The sequence below is a fragment of the Chlamydotis macqueenii genome, chromosome 4 (assembly GCF_036417535.1).
Source record: "Chlamydotis macqueenii isolate bChlMac1 chromosome 4, bChlMac1.mat, whole genome shotgun sequence".
Lineage (NCBI taxonomy): Eukaryota > Metazoa > Chordata > Aves > Otidiformes > Otididae > Chlamydotis > Chlamydotis macqueenii.
The window spans coordinates 3,953,992-3,974,099 of record NC_141559.1 but is presented as its reverse complement, the minus strand read 5'-3'; the positions used below and the strand labels follow the sequence as shown (position 1 = coordinate 3,974,099).

Sequence of the window (20,108 nt, the reverse complement as noted above, 5' to 3'; positions counted from 1 at the left end):
CCAGCTCCAATACAATCCCTTCTCGCTGTGGGTGGCTCAAAGGAGACAAATTTTAACACACACATGTTTTTGTGGGTAAGAACTCCAGATGGCTTGAGTTTCTAAACTATCCTGGCATTTTATGTCAGGCTAGGGGAGAGCTCTTAAAATCAGACCAGGTTAAGGTTGCTGGAATGCTTTTGTGGACACAGGGCTGATACAGAAGGCTTGGTCCCACCCTATTCCAAGTCACTGGGAGATATTTTCCCCCATTGATTTCAGCAAAGCTCTGAAACAAACTATTTCACAGCCCTTCAGTACAAGGGAGACCCTTCCTTGTACATGTCACATAATTATTGTGACATAAGGAAAATAAAAGCTTTAAAAAGTCATAAGGAGAAAATATAAAAGACCAGCAGACCTTATTTCTGTCAGCTGCTGGGAGTCTGGGAACCCATAGCCAGTGCCCTTGCCTCTCTCTTTTATGGAGAAGGTGGGAAGGATGACTTGCCTTATCAGCAATTCAGATTAGAGTTGCCCGAGTTTCCCTGCAGCTCTCATGACAAGTGGAGGATGTGTGGTCCCGGCAGTGTCATTGTACCACAGAAGGGTATCTGGTTAGCTGTGCTGGCAGAGCAGACAGCCCTTCAGCTTTGAGCACAGCACTTCTTGTTGCAGAGCAGGTAAGTGATGCTGGCTTCTGCTGCAGGTGACCACGCACCAGGGAAGCAGTTTGGGGAATGCACAGATCAGCTCCAGGTACCTCCAACTTGTGCATTTCCCCAATCCTGACTTTAGTAGGATTAAATAAGGCATTTCAACCTGAGCATTACACTGCTGCCTCTGCCTTCCAGCCCTGCTGAAGCCACTCCTGTGCCAGACCAAGAAAGAGATAGTGCTTCCAGATGTGTCTACTGTGTGACAACACAGATCCCTGCTTTGGCCTGGAATGGGCTGAATGTACCCTGCAGAAGAGCATCCCAGCTTTCTTGGTGACACCCAGGAGCTTTGACTTGATGGATGGCACTAAGTGTTGAAAACTGATTTGTGAACAGGAAATGAAACCAAGGTTAGACATGGAAGTTGTGTGCAGTCACCATAGTTCCAGAAAAAAGCTACCTAGAATGCATACTCCAGTGAGGATCCTTCTCTATAGACACACCTCCTTTTATTTTTAACTAGAACAGGCCATGTTATTGAGATCTTTCTCTTCTTGCTCCACAAATAAGGTCCTCACACAGCTAAGGGTCTCTACCTGAATACCCTGGAGAGCAATGCAGATGCACTCCCTTCTAGCTTTTCTGGAGTCTTGCACAACATTAAAACAGCTTCAAGGCCTGTACAGTTTTTATTCAGCTGGTTAACAATAGGGAAAGGTTTAGTTCCCAATCTTCCCCCCACCCACAAGTCTCCTTGCAGCTGATCACGCAGTAAAAAAATCAAACCCATCTTGTCTGGAGCTAGACCACATACAAGGCTTGCCAAGTGTTGTTTTCCTATTGTGGTATCCCACTGTTCCAGCATCTGTTCCCTGTTGCAGAAGTTTGCTATGTGGTCATATATATGAAGTAAACAACAAAGCTGTTAAGAAAATAATTAAATGTGTCAGAGTTAATACACCTCCAGAAAACATGCAGTAGAAGAGTGGGTAACCTGTGGTCTCTGCTGTGAATTCATACTGCAGTAGCTGCTATAGCTGCCTGCTCCAGAGCAAGATCCTGGTGTTTGGGACAAGCTGTCACAGGGAAACAAGGGCAGGTTTGTCTCAGGTGACATGGGTCTGGCACCCTAGTATGGTAGGAAATGGGAAAAGGAGTGGTGTGGCAGGTGGAGGTGCAGCCTGGCAGTGCACAGCAGCAGGGCAGCACCCTGCTTTTTACTGCAATGGTGTCTTTGGAGGAGAAACTAGTCTCCTTGCTGATGTACCTGGATTCATAAGTTCAGAGTAGGGGAGACCTCCAATGAGGAAGAAATGCAAACAGCTCCTTAGAGATGAGAAGAACTCTGAAGAGAGGTGTTAGCCATGTGCAAACTTAAGCTATGGGGAGAGGTGCCAAAGTGAAATGAGTCCAAAATAACAAAGCCTCAGTTTTGCTGGGTAGCTTACAACTTGGTCTAGTTAAATCTAATCCACTGAGAGATGAGAGAAACACAGGGATTGTCAGCTTGGGTCTATGTTAATGAGACACAGGAAATCCCATTGAAGGGATCAGCAAACTCCTTTCATCACTTTGAGACAGTGCAAGAAGTTCCTTATAATTAACTTGGTTTATAAGTAACCTGAAATAGAGGTGCTTCCCTTTTAATGTAGGGAAAGCTGAAACTGGGAAACCCCCTGGGATGAAAATGTTGGAGTGACATGTGGCCATAAAACTCCAGCTGGCATCCAGGATGGAGTGGAGCTTCAGCCCTTCTTCCTGGTACAAACTTCTCTCTGAAGCAGTGTTTTGGGAAGCTCAGTGCCTGCAGGCTTGGGGAGGGTCTCTCAACCTCCTGCCAAACTGGACTGTGGCTCCAGAGTCATCCTTTGCCTTATAAGAGCAGGCTAAGGATTTTTCTTGGATCTAGCTCGATGTCCCTGTGGTCTCCAGACCAACCCGCGTGGAGGGCACAGGCATGTAAGATAACATGGTGGCAAGAGCATTGTTACAGCCAGCCATGCAAGGGACGTTTGGTGCAGAAGGATCCAGAGCAACTGTGTGCAATTAAATTCTTCAGGGGGTGATGACTACTTAAGCAAGAAGGCAGGAACTTCTTGGATGAGACAAACTACCATGCTACGGGAGAAACAGGAACAATCAAAAACAAACAGTAGTAGCCAAGGATTGCTTAAGCTAAAGTCCCTAGATATTCTAAGAGGTAGAAAAACAGCTCTGTGTATAAATATGTAATAATATGTAATAAATATGTATATCTAGTTTGCTGTAACAACATTTGGGTTGCAAGAGTAATAAGGGGCTATGGCTGAGACCAGGATCCTATCCAGACAGTGTTGACAAGAGTATTCCTGACAGACAGTGCAAGAGAAAGATGATGTCTTTGCTTGATGAACTGAGAACAAACTTGTAGCAACAGAATAAACCTTCTCTAAAGAAAGTGCAAAACCCTCCCAAACTTACAGCAAACTTTAAGCTTTATCTCACATTAAAAAGGGAAATGAGTCTCTTGTCATTATTTTAGCAGTGTAATCCTTGTGCTAGTGAAAGTGAGTTGGAGCAGTGTTTCCCCCTCCCTGGCAGCCCAAGTGATGGAGGTGTGTGTTCCCCTGGTGCGATGGTTGGAGCGGTGGTGCCCTCCCAGGGAAGCACACGGACAGTACTGCGGTGCTGGAGCTGGGGCCAGATGCCATCTCCAAAGAAGGAAAAAGCTACTATTTGCTCTTTCAGCAAGAAGTGGGGCCTCTTTCTCAGCCGCAACAATGAGTAACTCAAGATATGTAGCATCAACAGCTACCAGTGTGTGTGCGTTCAGTGCAAGACAAACCAGGCATGGACACTGAAAAGCCAGCAGCACCGGCCTCTGCATCCCATGTCACGTGGGCTACCAAATATTCTGCAGTCCTTGAGTCCGCCAGCAGCAGAGGTGTGTTCTTAGACCTTCCAAATTCAGGAGTAAGCCATTTATAATGACAGGAGCCATGAGCCAAACATATGACTTGCCAAGGGCCACAGTGTATTTTCTCTCATGGGAGATTAAAAAGAGCAACAACCAGCATGCTACATCCTTCTGGTATTTGCATTTTTCTAAAACAAATCTGGGGCATTTCTGGGGAATTACAAGAAAATCAGGCTGGCCAGTTGTCTGAGTTCAGCCTGTGCAAATCAAGAGAGGAATTAAGCGTTTGGGCTGAGGACCTGGTGCTGGGCAGTGCCCCGTGTCCTCAAGCAAGCTTGCGAGGCCAGATGCTGGGAGGGAACCCTTCATTCTCCCCACGGGGGAAAACTCCTCTGGGCATCTCCCTCTGGCTGAGCAGGAGATTACTCTTCTCTCTCTGCCAGGGCTGCCTGGTGGGTGTGACACTCTTCCCCAAAAGCATGTAGGAGAGCAGTAACTCCTGGAAATGGGAACATGTACACTGCGTGCACCTCCACTACTCTCTCTTGGGGCCTGTTTGTATTGCAATCCCTTGCTACCATCCAGATAAAGCTCCCTAGGGCTCTTCTCTGCATTCGGTCTTCAGCCCAGAGCTGCTTCTCAGAACATCACCTGCTGGTGCTGGGGTGCAAGAGCGGCTTGCACAGGGCAGCATCTCTCTCCGTTCTCCCCAGACCTTTAAAGCACACCCTAGTCCTCTGCCTTCCTGCTGTGAGCTTTATGTTTTTCCTCAGGCACAAAACTCCCATCCTGGGAAGCAGCATGTGTCTGCGGTGAGACCCTTCTCTATGGGCAGTGTAAGACGTCCTCTCCCTCGTGCTGTGCAGAGGGGCTGGGGTCACCCTTGGTGGGCTGAGGCTGGGCAGCATGGCCTTGCTTTGCAGTCTATCCCCCTCTACAAACCTTCCGAAAGGGAAGCAGCCCCACTGGGGAGTTTTCCCCCACATCTTCCCACTGGAGACGGCAAAAGGGAAGATGTTATTTCTTCTGCCTCCCCGTCACTGGCAGCCTATGGCACTGCACGGCCCCAGCACCACAACTCCCCTCGCCAGCAGCTCTTTCTCCGGAAACGCTGCCGTGCTGAAAGGAGGAGAGAAGCCTCCAGGGATTTCCCAGAGCTGAATGGAAAGCAAATACAAAAACCCAACCGACCAAACAGAATTTGCTCAACCTCTCACACGTGGCCGTGAACGGGGGAACAACTGCACAGTAACTCAGGCGCACAGAGAGCGGGCGCCTAAAGCCTATCTATAACACGTGATCCCAGTTAACATCATGCTGGAGGCTGGGGCAAACTTAAGGTGGAATTAATTACTTGGCCTTTCTCTGAACTGCCCATGGAGGGGCCTGCTCTCCGTGGGGTCCGCTGCCTGCACCAGCTCTGCTCCTGCAGATAACTCCCCGCTCCAGCCTGGCTCTCGCGTGTGCGCAGCGTGGCCAGGGAGTTAGCTTGAGGCCAGGGCAACGTGCGGGATTTTTCCTGTAGTGCTTCCAGTCAGCATTTTGCCCTCTTTTATACACACCGGTCACAGGGCTGCCTTTCAGGCTTGTGATTTTCTAGTTGAAACGCAGCTGGGCTTTGATTCCCCCAGAGTCATACGGGAGGCCGAAACGCCACGCGGATATTCAGCAATGGGTGCGGGGGATAACTGGGGCACAGGATGGTGCAGGAGGCGGGATGCTGTGCGTGACAGTGAGCGCTAATGAAGTTCCAGCAGCCTCCTGCGAGGCAGCGTGTTTCCTCCTGCTACCTAGCCATGAATTCCTGCGCTGTTCCGTTAGCTGTCCTGCGCAGCCCCTCCGAAGGGATCTGCAGATGGGTATCTTACAGACTAGGCACGGCTTAACCAACAAGTAGCACGCTGCAGCTCTGAGGGAAGTTTTCCAAGTGGAATTGTGAAGCTGCATGTCATCACTGTCACTTCATGGATGAGGGAAACCGAAGCACGGAGGCCTGAGGACCCTGCTGAAGCCAAGCCAAAGCCACAAGCGGCACCCAGCTGATCCAGTCCCGCAGACCCACAAAGCTCCGCAGTTGCTCCCCGCTTCACCTCCCTGCTCTGCAGAAACCCCTGGGGCAGTCATGATGCTGCGTGCTTCCAAGAGACATAGTAAAGGGAAAAAGCAGGCGTTAGGGGCTCGCTGGGAAAGCAGCCTCCTTTCTTGCCGGCTGCACTCAGCCCTGCCCGGCCTCTTCCTCTGCTAACAAAGCATTTCTCTTTTCCCTCTGGAGTCTTTCGCAACTGGATTGGAACCAGCAGGATCACGCTCCTTTTCAAAAGCTGCAGCCTGAGTTCTCACATCCAGTAGTGCCCCACACAAACGACCTTAACTTTCGAGCACTTTTTAAATGCTGGCATGAATATAACAAATCTTTGGGTTTCATTAACTGCAAGCAGCCGTAATTTGTACCCAGGGCCTCCCGCGAGTCCTGGCTCCTTGCAGGCATGAGGCTGGGCTGGGAGGATGCGTACACACACATTCCCAGAGGCAGTCACTTCGCAGCAGTAACATGAGGACTCTAACCCTGGTTTTAGACGTGGATCACTTAACAAAAAGCAGCCACCTCGCTGCAGGCACAGAGCCACTCTCAAGCTCCCGGGACGAGAGCCAACATACACTGCATAGCAGCTAGAAGAGCTTACAGTAAGGATTTCTAGGATCACCCAGAAACAAACAATCCCTAGCTTTTAAAATCACACACATCCTGCTTGCAAAGAACAATATCCACAGAGATCTCCCGCTGCCCACTTTAAATGGCTGAGAAAGCTCCAGCCCCCAACAGCTGCAGCCGATCCCCTTCTTCACTCCCCCTCCATCATGTGATGGTCCTGCCCAAGTGATTTAAGCTGCGGGAGCTCAGCGCTGAGTCATGCTCAGAGGGGGAGCAGGGGCTCGGGGGTGTCCTGCGTGGTGGCTGCAGCATGGAGCAAGTGAGTGTCCTCTGCAAGTGGGCTGGCGTGTGAAGAAAGACGAGGGTTTGGCTGCGTGTGGGTTTTGGGCTTGGTGCCAGAGGTAGGAGGGGAAAAGGATTAGCTGAGAGGAAATGCTGCCCTGATAGATGGTATGGGAGGAATCGTTAGGGCTGACCAGCCGTTTTTCTTCTCCCTCCTCTCATCCAGTGTGTTATCTAAATGGGAAGCAGTTCTAATGCATGTTTATATCTGTGAGTACTCTAAATGTTTGGGATCGTTTATAGTTCTACAGTTTGAGTACTCTTTCTAACTTTTTTTCCTTTAAACTTTGTATTTTCCTTCTGAAAAAAAAAATGCTTTTTGGATAGAGGATGGGGCTAACTCTTAATGCAACAGCAGAGGAGAGCAGGATGGCAGGGTGTTCTAACGTACCCCTGTGGCCCTAACTTTCCTTTCCTCGAAAGACCCCTGGGCACTGAGGCTGCGTTTCAGGCTGCGCTCCAGCGTGGCACTAGAAACAGAGCCAGAAGGCAGCGTTAATGCCGTGACGATAAGCAGGTTAGCGACTGGGGGAAATCTGATGCTAGCAGCCTGTGCGTGGGCAGAGCGGGGAGCAGGCGTGAGGACAAGCACCGCTGGGGCTGGTGGCAGTCCTAGAGGAGTTGGGGGCTCCACAGCTGCTGCACGTGGGCCTGCGTAAGCCAGGCAAGGAGAACTAGCCCACACAGACAATATAACTAACTTGAAATCAGTCTCCCTGCAGTGTCTGGTGTATGGTTAAGCAGAACTCAGCATCATTGCACTTGGGCCTGGAACACAGGCAGCAAAGCATCATTTGAGTTATGCCTGACCTCACTGAGCAGCATCTTCCTCTTAGCTGAGGGACGCTGGTAATGTTCAGTGCTATTTTGGGGGTATGCGGCTGGGGGAGTGAGTAACCTGGCTCTGAGGAAAGGATCAAGCCCTCTTCTCCGCAATGGGAGCTTCCTGGGCAGTGTTTGTTCTGCTTTACTGAGCTACAGCCAGAAGTGGGCTCTACTGACCTCTTGCTGTGTGTAGGCTGCTCTAAGACAGCAAACTCTTTTTGGGGGCCCACCCAGGGAGGGGGACAGATGTACTGTTAGGAAAGCTGCCTCACTACCGTTAATCCTGTGCTAAGGACTGTGGTCACTGCTGACTCGGAGGTGCAAGCTGGCTTGCAGGGATTTGTAGCAGCTGGTAAATGGGTCCCTGTGCCCTACTCCTGTTACACTGGTTTGAATCCCCTCCTTGTCAGTTTAGGGTCCTTACTGAGGTGGGAGATGCCAGCGGGGTGGTGGCTGGCAACTAGGATTCTGTGGCAGAGGATTGAGACAGGCAGCTGGCCTGACTCAACTCTTCTAGCACAAAACTGCAAATGTGTTGGGGTCTGTCGGAGCTGGTTTGCACCTTGGCGCAAGCATGGCTTGCCTTGGGACAGCCTAATCCCTGTGCTTTGGCCCTGCAGGGACTGGTGGTTACTCAGCTGGACATCCAGCCTGGAGAATGCATCAAGGTCAAAGGGAAGATCCTGCCTGATGCCAAAGGGTGAGTGAGGAGGTGGTGGATGTGGTGCTGGGGGAAGCCTCAGCTCCTGCTGTGTTCAGCTTGTCAGCACTGGGTAGCTGGAGCCGCTGTGCAGGCAACTCCTTTGCACTGCCTCTGTGTTTCCCCAGGTTTGCTGTGAATGTAGGCAAGGACAGCAGCACCCTCATGCTCCATTTCAACCCTCGCTTTGACTGCCACGGGGATGTCAACACCATTGTGTGCAACTCGAAGGAGAACGGCACGTGGGGCGAGGAGGACAGGAAGGCAGAGTTTCCCTTCCAGCAAGGTGACAAGATTGAGGTGAGGCCCTGGGGGTGTGTGTGGAGTTTTAATGCTGCCTTGTTCCTCTGTAGTGGAGAAGGAGCTGGCATGGAAAGGGGATGAAGCAACAGGGGAAGAGTCTCGCAGTCAGAGCCAGCCTGCTCTCTAGACCTGCTCTGCTCAAGTCAATTCCTAACAGCTCAGATGTGTTAAGTGCTCCACTCTGGCCTTAGCAAGCCATACAATTAAGAGCAATTAAAACACTGACCTGAAATTCAGACCAGGTCTGTCTCATTGCATTATTGTGGAAGTGTGAAGCTGACCTTGGGGCAGAGTAAGCAAGCTTCCTCCCCTCCATGCATCTGTTGAGCAGGGAGGAGGCTGAGCTAATGAGCATGGCCTTGAGACCAGCAGCTGCCTCATCTGTCCTGCACCCAGACTGGAGGGAGTGTGGTTTGTGAGCTGTGATGTGTTAGCCTTCCTTCTTCTGGCCCTCTACAGATCTGCATATCCTTCAATGAAACGGAGGCAACGGTGAAGCTGCCCGAGGTGGAGTTCCAGTTCCCTAATCGACTGGGCATGGAGAAAATTGAATACCTGGCGGTGGAGGGTGACTTTAAAGTCAAAGCCATTAAGTTCAGCGAACAGCTATAGCCTGGTTTGTTTTGTTTTCTCCCCTGCATAGTGAAATAAACCCAAATCTGCACTGGCTTCTTCCTCTGCTGTTTTCTGCCCTAATCTGCTTGCTCCTGCACGCTACAGGGATGGGCAGGGGTATGTACCCATCTATGTGCCTACTTATGCTGCGGCCTTGCAGCTGGTACTGAGGCAGACTACATGCCAGGCAAAGCATGATTTACTGTGAATAAAGCTACCTTAGCAGCAGTTGCTCCCTTCACTCCGTTTGCTGGAGGGAGGGGTCCCTGCCTGTCTGGCTTCTAACCTCTGGGGCTAGTCCCAGCCAGGGAAGCCCAAACAAGCGTGTGCTCGGCATGCATTGCGCTATCTCTGACCAAGAAGCGATGCTCACATCTCCTTGCTGGGGATGGGGGGCTGACAGGGAACAGGGCTTGGCTTGTGCCCTTGCAAATAGCTTTGCTTTCCGAGAACATGCTCAGCAGTCAAGTGCATTGTGGGCCAGCACTAGTGAGCCTAAGGAGAAGAGCAGGCAAGTCCGTCTGACTGCACTTCCCAGGGTAAAAAGACATGGAGTGCAAGGTGGAGCCTGACAGAAAGCTTAGGAGGGGAGGTCTCGAGAGGATCCAGGCTGTCTGTGCTGCTTCATGACCTGAGGTCTTGAGACTGTCAGAGACCCTAGATCATGTTGTGCCATGAGGTGAGTGGCTTAGCAACACGGTGGGTATGGGTGACAAGCCATGCAGCAGCCTGCGGGTCTGTAACAGGTGGCTGATAAGGTCCAGAGCCTAAGGACTGTATCAAACTGAGTTACGAGAGGTATTAAATCCTGCGTGTACCAAGGACAACTACTTGCAGTTAGGTAGGGGGGGGGGGAAGAAAAAAAGCTTACTAAACAGTCTCTTCTTACAAGCTCTTAGCTCTGCTCTTGCAATGCCTTGGAGTGTGCCTGCTACTGCTACTCCCCAGCTGCTTGCTAGCCATACCTACCCAAGACAGGGCTCGAGTTGGGACTGCTGCAGTGTGTGAGGACCTGATGAAAGGTAAAGAAGTCCTGTCTGCTGTGGAGAGTTGGCAGCCTGGGCTGGATGCTCCGGTTTAGGAGCTGGCTTCGTGACAGCTGAAGCTACAGCAGTGCTGCCCCAGTGCAGCTCAGCTGGTAACTGACTGCTGGGGAGGTCCTTCCTTAGCCAAATGCTGGCTAAGTGGGGGAATTTGACTCCTGGTGGTTTATCTCTCAGCAGGGCTGTGCTAGATTAGGGCTGCATTTGCTGCTCCTTTGAATAGCTGAACAGTTGGGCCAGCTGCTTGGGTAGGGGCAGAGTATTTTGGCCATTTGAAGGCTTTTTATGGAGAGGCTGACAGGTGCTGACAGTTGCTGCATGGCAGTAACTCTACTACAGCAGCTGCCCCAGAGCTGGGCATCCCCATGAGCAAAGAGGGGAATTTGCTTCGGGGGGTGGACCCTCTTGCTTTACTGATGTCCTTTTCTCTCTGTTGTCTGATAACCCTTGTTACAGAGGCCGCCCTGCACCTCTGCCAGACGGGCGTGAGTTGTAGCTGTGTTTTGCCAGTCACCCTGTGGGCACAGACATGGTAACCTAAACGAAGTCTACAGGCATTTAAAAAGTACAAGGCCTGCATGTTGCAGAGGCACAGGGGAGCTTCCCGCTGGTCCCTCTGCTGTCCCTGTTGCTGGCTGCCCTGATGAGATGTATGTCTGTCAGCACTGACAAGAGCAAAGCTGCTCTCATTTCTGCCTCTTGACCTGGCAGTCCTGATTTCTGCCTAGGTTAGCCACAAGTGTTCCTGACTGCTATGCTCAGGGTACAAACAGTGCCTTCACAGGGGCCAGCCCCCTCCTGTACTTTCCACAACAGTTAATTAGGCTTATCCTGCTTTCTAGCACTGGCAGCTCCCACTAAGGAGACAACAAAACAGGAGAAAGGCTAGGAAGGAAGCATGCCTTTGCCAGCAATTCCTTCCTCTTCAGTTTTGTTCTCCCATGTCCCAGAGTTGTAAATACTCCTGTTCCTATAAGTGACACGGGTAAACAGGCAGAGTGCCCTGGCTGTCTCCTTGAGTGATGGTAAAACTTCTCTCCTGCTAGAGTGAGCAGGAAAGCAAGAACACTACACCTTGCTGCAGGCAGAGGGTCACGGTGAATGTGGAAGCAGGGCTTATCCCTGCCAAGTACATTGCCCTGGAAGTGCACGGTGAACTCAGCTTGTCAGTGTCTCTGGGAGGACCCTGAGCTCTGTTTGCTTTGGGGAGGAGCAGAAAGCACCACAGCATGGCCTAAAGAAAGTGTGAGTTTCCTTTTAATTTTTTTTACTTGTTTTTTTTTTTTCTTAATTTGAATCCTGCATTGTTTGTAGTCAGTCTAGCAGTCCAGCAACACATCCCCACAGGAGCCAGGAGCCTACAGGAAGAATCTACCCCTTGGTTGCCTGAACACTCAGGCTGAGGTGGGGGAGAAACAACTGATTCCTGTTGAGAGGGATGCATTTGCTGAATCCTGCAAGTTTGCTAATCTGTACTCAGCCTCCATCTCTGGGTGTTCACCAGGCATCAAAGCTGCACCATTTTATTTCCTTACAGCAAGAAAAATGTGACCTTGAAAACACTGCAAAACAGCTGTGAGGCTTTGTGTTACAACAAAGCGATGTAGATTGGATATTAGGAAAAACTTATTCAGGATTGTCAAGCACTGGAACAGATTGTCCAGAAAAGTGATTGAGTCACCATTCTTGGAGGTATTTATAAGATATGTAGATGTAACGCTTCAGGATGTGCTTTAGTGGTGGACTTAACACTGTTAGGTTAACAGTTGGACTTCATTTAAAGGGTCTTTTCCAACCTAAATGATTCTGTGAACACAAATCAAGTGATGTAAATTATCACCTTATGTCTGAAGGAAGAGGAGAACATATACCCAATTGCAAAAGGTATTAGTTTGGAAATAGTAGATGCAACAGGAATTAAAATCTCATGCAGGACCAAAAAGAGGAGTGATGGCTAAGACAGACCAGCAGCTTTGTCTTCTCAAAAAATAATTTCTCCCCTAGTAGTTCACAGTAACTGCACTTGACAGAAATAGGCCATCCTAGTGACTGCAGCTACACAAGCATGCATGTGACAGTGTTCAGCAGAGCCTCAAAAGACAGTTGCAGGACACTGCACCCAGAAACTATGTGTAGTTTATGTGCAGTTTGTGGAAGGGGAGTGCTGGATTAAGCTGCAGGGCAATCCAGGTTCTGGTGGGGCATGGGAAGCCAGCTGGGTCACTTCCCACTGGAATTTACAAGTAAAAACGGTGCCAGACAATTTCTCCCAAACAATAGACATAAGAAATAAACTGACATCAGTTGTACAACATGAAAAAGGAACCACCAGCCAGCTGTGCAGGGTGAGGACAGTCACATTCTTTGTCTCCTCCCCTGCCACTCCCTTGGCGCCACTTTCAACATTTACAAAACAAAGGGAACCTCTGTCCCTTACTTTCACAAAGTCAGCCTCAAACCATAAGCTGCATTACCTGATAACTGGCCCCCCCATTCTGGTGCAGAGCATGGGAAACCTTAAACACAGAATTCGCCTTTCCTGGGGTGCAATGGTGGTCTAAGCACAAAGCTGGACGCTGTGGGGGTAAAATACCAGGCCCCTGGGGCCAGGCAGGTACAGACCATGGTGATTTGTCTGTGGACAGGAGCCAAAGGCTGAGGGCAAGGCCTGCCATGTGGCTGGGGGCCACTGCTGGGCCTGCACACCCTGCTGAGACCCCCTGCATATGGCCGCCATCATGCCGAGGCCTTCCCTCTGAGGACAGCCCTCTGGAAACCAAACCCAAACCATGCCTGTTTTCCCACAAACCGGCAAAATTTCCCCCCTGCAAGCAGGCAGGCAAAAGCTACAAAGCCTTCCCACATGAGGAGAAAAAAAAAAATACAAAAATATGTATCTACTTACCTTTTCTCAGCAGGCTTCAGGCTGAGGTGCTTCTCCTCCTGCAGCTCCTTGCCTGTGGGTTCCAGGCTGGCTGTCCCCCAGCCCAGCTGCCCCTCGTTAGCCCTGGCTGCCCCACAGGTGCTAACCCTAAAAACACTCCTGGAGGGGTGGGTGGCAAGCCCTGCTCTCATTTTTGGAGGTTTTGGAGAGGGATGGGTGCTGGCGGGCACGTTGATGGCATCCCCTGTGCTGCACTGTGTGGCTGGGGGCAGCTGGAACCGGCTTGGGGCGGTTTGGGCGGCCCCGCCGGGCTCCTGGATGAGGTAAAATGGCGCCCGCCACAAAGCTGGTTTGGAGAAACTTCTTCAGAAAGCCTCTTTCTCCTCCAAAACCTCTGCAATGGCTTCTTATTTTCAAATGCCACCCTTTCTAAGCTGGCCCAAATCCTTTTTTAAATCACAATCTTATTTTAGCTCAGCAAAACACCTGTGGCACAACAAGCTGTGCAAAAGCAGGTCCCATGTAAGCCATTTTCTCTGTTGTTCTCTCCAGCTGAATTATGTGGTTTTGGTTGGGTTTTTTTTTTGGTTTTTTTTTTTTTTTCATTTCAGTCTTAAAAATTCATTTAGTACTAAAACAAACATGAATGAAAGAAGGACTGCTGGTTTCCCTTGCTTCATTTGAAGGCTGTCTGCTCACAGAGCAACCCTAGCAGAAAGACATGGTCTCAGGCTGCAGATCACAGAGGAAAAAGCTGCCTGGCTTGCATCTACCGTGTTTTCTTTACGGTGTAGCAGAAAATGAACCCTTTTTCCTAATCCCAAATCCTAATCCAGGCAGAGCCATGCTGACACCCCCCACAAGCCCAGCCGCGGGTGCTGAGCCTGGCCAGCTCCAGTTTCCCGCCATTTTGCAACAGGCCCTGACAAAGCAGATTTTTGCAGGGATTTTTTTTCAGCGCTAACGCGCAGCAAACTGCACCAAATCCAAAGCTACAGCTGGAGAGGTTGTACTACTGTAGGCACATAAGCAACAGCATAAGCTGCACGCGTATGAGCATCTAGCGAGGGCCCCCCGGGCTACCTGACACCCCAAATTCAGCCTGTTTCTGCAGTTTGTATGGAAAAGGGACAGCACAGCCTGGCCAAAGCAGGCGGGAAAGGGCTGTCTCCTAGACTGAGACCACTCTGGCCGCATAAATACATTCCGTTGCACAACACAAATGATGTTTATTCAGTAATGCACTGCTAGAAAATCCCTGTAGTACTCGAGAGGTGTATGACACTTAGTTTATGTGCAGAGGCATGAGCAACAGCGCTGCAGGAACACAGCCAAACCATAATGCCGTGCCACGGTCAGCACACATCCCCTCTGGAAGGGATATAAAGGCAGAAACAGCTCTTAGGTCAATCAGGCCCAGATGTAAACACTGGCTGGGTGGATGCTTGAATAAGGCACGGAGAGACCTGGGGATCGCGTCTTCAGATAGGCCCCAAGTTTGCTTATATTGATTTAAAGCATGGGCTCTCCTGTGAAAAGCTCGCTCTGTTTCCCATTTTGCAAATGACAAGTCACTGCTCATGTTAATATTCAGGATTTGTGTGAAGTGAGTATGAAATGCCATCCAGTTTAATTTGCTTGCTTCTTTTAATTACCAGTCTAAACGATCACGACAGCAGCTGAGTTGTAGAGATGATGGATCAGGCCTGACACATAAACTGTTTTGGTGCTCTGCGTTTGACCCATTTTATAGGTAACCTTCACAAAAGATCTTGTGTGTAGACTTACAACCAAGAGACCCTAGAATGTAAACACTCTTTACTAGATTTAGTCTTGAGGAGAGCATCTGACGTGAATTCCTTGTGACCATCAACTGCCCAAGGGCTCTGATTAAAAAAAGCAAATTGTGAGTCGGATGACTGGATTTTCACAGCGCTTATGTCAGGTGGCACGGCATGGCAGAGTAGGCTGTAGGCGCAGCATAGTGCTAAAAGCATGTGAGGGCTTACTGAGAGCTAAGTTTAAAAGACCTGCTTCAATATCCTGCGCAACAGACAGCATCACGGTGCAACTGCATGCCTCCATCTTTCTCTGTCCCCCCTGTGCTGGGTGTGGGTGCTATGACAGTGATAATGTTCGATCACTTTCAAAGCCCAGGAAAAGCGCACCCCAGCTCTCTAGAGCCAAGGTTACAGCCTGAGCAAGGAGGCTGTGGAACAATGATTTCTATCTGCCTTTTTCCAGAGAGGTCCCTCAGAAACTGGCTGAAAACTGAAGATAACAATTTAAGGATCGCTGACTCAGGAAAAAATACTGTCCCATTCTCTTCCCTAAGCCTTTTCTGACTGGCCTCAAAGACAAAAGCCAGTAGCACTGCGTAAACTGGAAGTTTTCTCTGCAAGTGAGATGTTAATTAATAGTGAGAATGGGCAATCTGGAGAGGGCAGATAACACAACAATATCCTTGATCCTGAGGCGTGCAGCCTAAGCCAGAAAGGCACAGAAAATAAATAGAGAATAGAGATCCAGATCCCCAAGTGAGTGAGACAGTACTGGGAAAATGCTGTGTTCCTAACTGTAATGTGCAAACACACTGTAACATAACAGGCATGAGAAACCCTGTTGCTTTCGTACAGCTAGCTTTTACTTTGAACTGGCAATGTATGTCAAAAGCGTAACTGCTTTGTCCTTGCCAGGATGTTTCCTGAAGCTAGTGACGTGAGACTGCACACCTCACCCTGTGCGACGCATCGCCTGTAGGCAGCTGAACGGGCTGGGGAGCTGTCACAGGATCCTTCGACAGTCGACACACCTCTCCGGAGACCGCTTTGGAGAAGGCGCTTGACTCGGGTATGCTGAACTGGTGTCTCATCCACTGTCACCTCCAGAGGCTGGCCAGCAACCTTGACCAGTGCCACTGTCCCCGCGGCAGGGGGGGAGGCAGGGTACACCATACCAGTATTGCAAACAGATGTTTCAGTTATAAACATAATGCTCATTTTTAGCAAAAACGATCACCAGTTGAGAACCGCTGTTTGTTGGAAAATGTGTTTTGAATCAGTTGTTTTTAACATGCTGTAATGTTTAGGCCCCGCTGCAGTTGCGAGGGGAAAGATCTCAGCTCTGGGATGCACAAGACACTGCGTTTTGGGGAAGGGGCAGCAATGCAAATCATGCTTGCTCTATCTAGCTTCCTGGTTTTCTCCACTGCAGCCACATAACCACAGGTTCAGATCTAAAAATCTCATGTAGCCAGACCCAAAATTCAGATTTGTTTCAGTAAGTTTACAAGGAGTAGACAGTAAGTGTAAAATTCTGTCCATGGTATTCCTGTCCCAGGAAATCGTGTCATCACTCTGGGAAATGAGTTTTAAAAACACAAAGGAAAAGCAAGGTGGGATAAGGAGCAATGAATAGATTCCCCTTTTTGGCAAAGACACTGAGAGGTCAATCTACTGGCTTGGCCAATGTTTAATTGCCTTTAAGGACATGTCAATATGTGCTTCTACCAAAGTCAGCAAAACTTGCAGTTATGGGAGCAACTGTTGTGCAAAGACTGTTTGCCTAATGATAAACTTACTGGTGCTTACAACAGAAATACGGGCTTTAACTCTTTTCCACCTGAAGATCTAAGCTGTTACAAAAATGGAAGTAACTATCACTTGCTTCGTTAGCTGATGCTTGTGTCTGCAGTGGGAGCACACCTAGGACCTTCATCATCACCCCCCAAACCTGCTGGACCACAGAGCCATGCCAATCACCTGAATTTCCTGTAAACCACCAAGAACCCTTAACCTCGACATTTTTAGTAGAAAACCTGACAAAAGAAACCATTTTACACACTATTTAGTAAAGACTTACATACCACCACCACAAGGCTGGCCCCCTGCCCGCCACTTGGAAACACTTGATTTGCAGCGCAGAGCCGGCGTGCAGAGCGACGAGTGCCATAAATCACGCATCCTGTGTGGGCGAAGGTGGCTGGACCTTGCAGCGTGCGCAGCCAAAGGCGCTCCTCCTGAAGTCACTGCTGGTTCCCGGAGCAAACAGGCAGACCCTGTTTGAACGAGAGGCTCTTCCTGGCCTGAGGGTCTTTCTTTTTCAGGAAAGAACTTACTAAATGGAAAATGCACTGTGGGCCGGTCTCAAGCTGTTCACAAAAGCCTGCCAGATTTGCCAACTTTTTTTGATTTGTTTTGGTAAGCGTAGGATGGAAGGGTGGCTGTAAAAAAAAATCTAAATGAAAACAACTTCTCTTACATATGATAAACTAAACTGAAGAACTGTGTAGGATTCTTTTTTTTACAGCAAATCCAATGTTTTGATTGGCTTGAAAGAGCTCCCCTCACTGCTTTCCTGAAGCTCCACTCAAACAAATAATCATTCTTGAGTGACCCCCAAAATACTTTTTCCTCCAATTTTGTTTTTGATTCAGCTATTAAGGATGAAAATCAGTTCCCCTGATTAGGGTTCTCATGAAATGCTGTATGAACCTGAGCAGCGTTCAAGCTCAGAAGTAATGAAAAGATGTCATCACAAGTAATTGGCTTGCTGCTTCAAAAAGCATTACAAAACCAGGTAGATTTTCTTTTGGGTATTGGAGAATTGATGCTTGACACGACAGAAGGGCACTGTCATTTCCTTTAGTCTGCCAAGCTGCTTGTGGAATAGCATGATGTGAGCTATTATTTTAAAAAAGGGGCTTTAAAACCAGCACTGAAAGCAATGAATGTCATTTTCAGTCACGTGCTAGAGTTGAAATTCAAAATGAACTGACTAAAAACTACATGACTAAAATCTCTGCTCTTCCTGGTGGCAAGATAGGATGGGATGAACAATGCAACACGCGGGACTCAGGAGAAGCTGGAATCACCGCTGCAGCAGGAAATCTCTGCAAGGTCAGAAGAGAGGTGACCCCAATCTGGCTCATCAGCCACGAATCTGTTCATGCAGCTTCTAGCCGTTTTGTCTAAAAGGCGATGCCGCTCATTAGAGAGGAAACATGTTCCATACAGAAAAAGGGAGTCTGCCCCCATCTGCTTTGCTGACTGTAAACTGGCAGCAATCCTCCGGTACCGAGTAAATTGACTCGGTAAAGTTCAGTCAGGCAAACTTAGTTACTCCAGGTTGCCCTGACTAGGAAATAATCCAACCCTCTGTATGGGAGGCTCTTGTCTGTCTAACCAGGGTGCACAACGTTATCATTACATACACGTGATTTCTGTGAGTAGGAAGAGAGTATCAGATTTCAAGTTAATGCCTCGTCTGGCTTGTAAAATAATTTCTCATGAAGTGAGTTCAGACAAATGAGGTATCGCTGTATGAAAAAAAGTCCTAGTGCACATCATCCCTTCACAAAAACAGGCCTATAAATAAAGTCATTAGAGAGCCCTCTCACAGAAATGCCTTCTGGCTGCAACGGCAACACAGATCACGGGTTAGATCATTCCAAACAAAGACAGACTGCCCCCACGCTCCCGCAGTGAGTCCAGACCCGAGTTCCTCACTTCACGCTAACCTGGGCTCCTGAGATGCAGGTTCTCATAAAAGTGTGTTTAGACTCCAGAATTAGTGGATCACAAGATCCAGAAGAGGAAAGATGGTATTTTCCTGGTCAAAATCTCCTTCCCAAGGCCTCTTAGTGGTATATTTAGCATGTGTTGAAACCGGCTGCAGCTTCTTCTGGTAGCCCTTTATTATATTAAAAAACAACAACAACAACAGCAACAAAACCATGAAGAGATGTTCCAAGCTAATGCATGACTATCTTTGGGGTTCCCTCTTTTTGTTAAGGTTTTCACAAAATACAAAATTAAATGTCTTTTCTACATACAGAACAAAGTAGAATCAAGTGACTGATTAGAGTATGTACAAAAACTTACACAATCTGTCTTGTTCTTTAAAAAATATAAATATCAATAATGTTCAGTAGAATGGGTTGGTTTTATTTTTAAGGCTTCATTCTTTTAGATCCTTCATTATTTAATGAGGTGCCAGGTAGGCAGGAAAGGGAGGGAGGAGAGGAGGTCATGTTTTTTATTAAAGGTAATGTGTTTAATTCTCGTGAGACTCTTCCTCATCTCTGGCAGGAGGAGACTTCCCTCCACATTGACTTAAGTTTCCAGGAAGCAGAGGTGGAAGGAAAGGAAAATAAAACCTTTATTATTGCTATTTTTTTCCTTCATTAAAATCTTGTTTTAAACCTGTCTCTGTTCATTGTCTTTGTAGAGAACCTTCTGCCAAGTACTTGGATTAAATAGACTCGAGCAGGAGGATTGTGTCCCAGGTCCACCTGGGAAAGGTCAGAGTGAGGAAGGGACCGCTGGAGGTGTTTTACCACCGACCCCGGCGGAGGTAGCAAGTGCTGCAGCTAGGGCAGCTGCTGCTGTTGCGTCCCTGGGCGTGAAGTCTGTGGGGAGGCTTTCCATCAGGCACTTGAGCTGTTCCTGACCCAGTTTGATTTTATCGTCTAGCTCTCGCTGCTCTATGAGGAGCGCGGACTTCATCTTTACAAAGTGCTGGTAGTCCTGGAGCTGCTCCTCGGAGAGGTAGTTGCCCAGGATTTCCAAGACCACCCGTTCTCGACGGTCAAGGTTTTCCTTCAGCTCCCGGGCATCTTCGTGCTGGCCAGCCAGCAGTTTCCTCTTCTCGTTCAGCGAACTCTGCACACACCAGAGAGAGTGCTTCAGTATCCCCAGCACCAAACTCACTGACCTCCCCCTCTCCTTTCCCCCGACAGCATGTTTGCCACCTCTCGGGGAGGCGGGGATGGCCGCTAAGCTCCCAGACACACAGTCAAAAGTCTGGGACAGGAGGATGGACTCCTCATTGCGGACTGAACGGGAATCCCACTGAATCTGACTCTGAATGTTCTAGTCGATGTGGGGCAGAAAGTGCTCCAAGAAAGTCAGTAAAACCGGCTTGAAAGCAACAGCTACCAGGAACACCTGGCTTTGGCTCCCAAACCCCCCAAAGAATGTTAAAAAGCAGCTTCAAGTGAGGTGAAAGGCCGTGGGTTGTTCCACAACACGCGACACCATACAGCCTCTCCTCCAGCTGCGGGTCACAGACATGCTGCCCTGACATGGCCGTTCTGTCCCCAGACAAAAGCTGCGGGATCTGAGACATTTACACAAACCGGGACCAAGATTCCCAGGGACAGGACTGCGTTTGCTACTGCTTATAACGAAGCACTAAGACACATGCCCT

The 20,108-nt window shown here is 49.0% G+C and overlaps 2 protein-coding genes across 5 annotated transcripts in view; one reads left to right on the top strand and one right to left on the bottom strand.

The window, feature by feature from the left end:
• The first annotated feature begins 6,367 nt into the window (after positions 1-6,367).
• On the top strand, positions 6,368-9,026 carry LOC104481277 (16 kDa beta-galactoside-binding lectin). Its single transcript, XM_010122421.2, has 4 exons — positions 6,368-6,506; positions 7,975-8,054; positions 8,183-8,354; positions 8,817-9,026. Exons 1-4 carry the CDS (start codon positions 6,498-6,500, stop codon positions 8,967-8,969), a joined length of 414 nt encoding a protein of 137 aa, XP_010120723.2. The 5' UTR covers positions 6,368-6,497; the 3' UTR covers positions 8,970-9,026.
• A 9,544-nt stretch (positions 9,027-18,570) lies between these two features.
• The window catches only part of SHROOM3 (shroom family member 3), a 141,190-nt gene continuing 139,652 nt past the window's right edge, over positions 18,571-20,108 (bottom strand). For all 4 annotated transcript variants that reach the window (XM_086747207.1, XM_086747208.1, XM_086747209.1 and 1 more), the window contains one exon: positions 18,571-19,561. In XM_086747207.1, the coding sequence (XP_086603333.1) occupies positions 19,202-19,561 (360 nt within the window). In that variant the 3' untranslated portion in view covers positions 18,571-19,201. The remainder of the gene's footprint in view (positions 19,562-20,108) is intronic.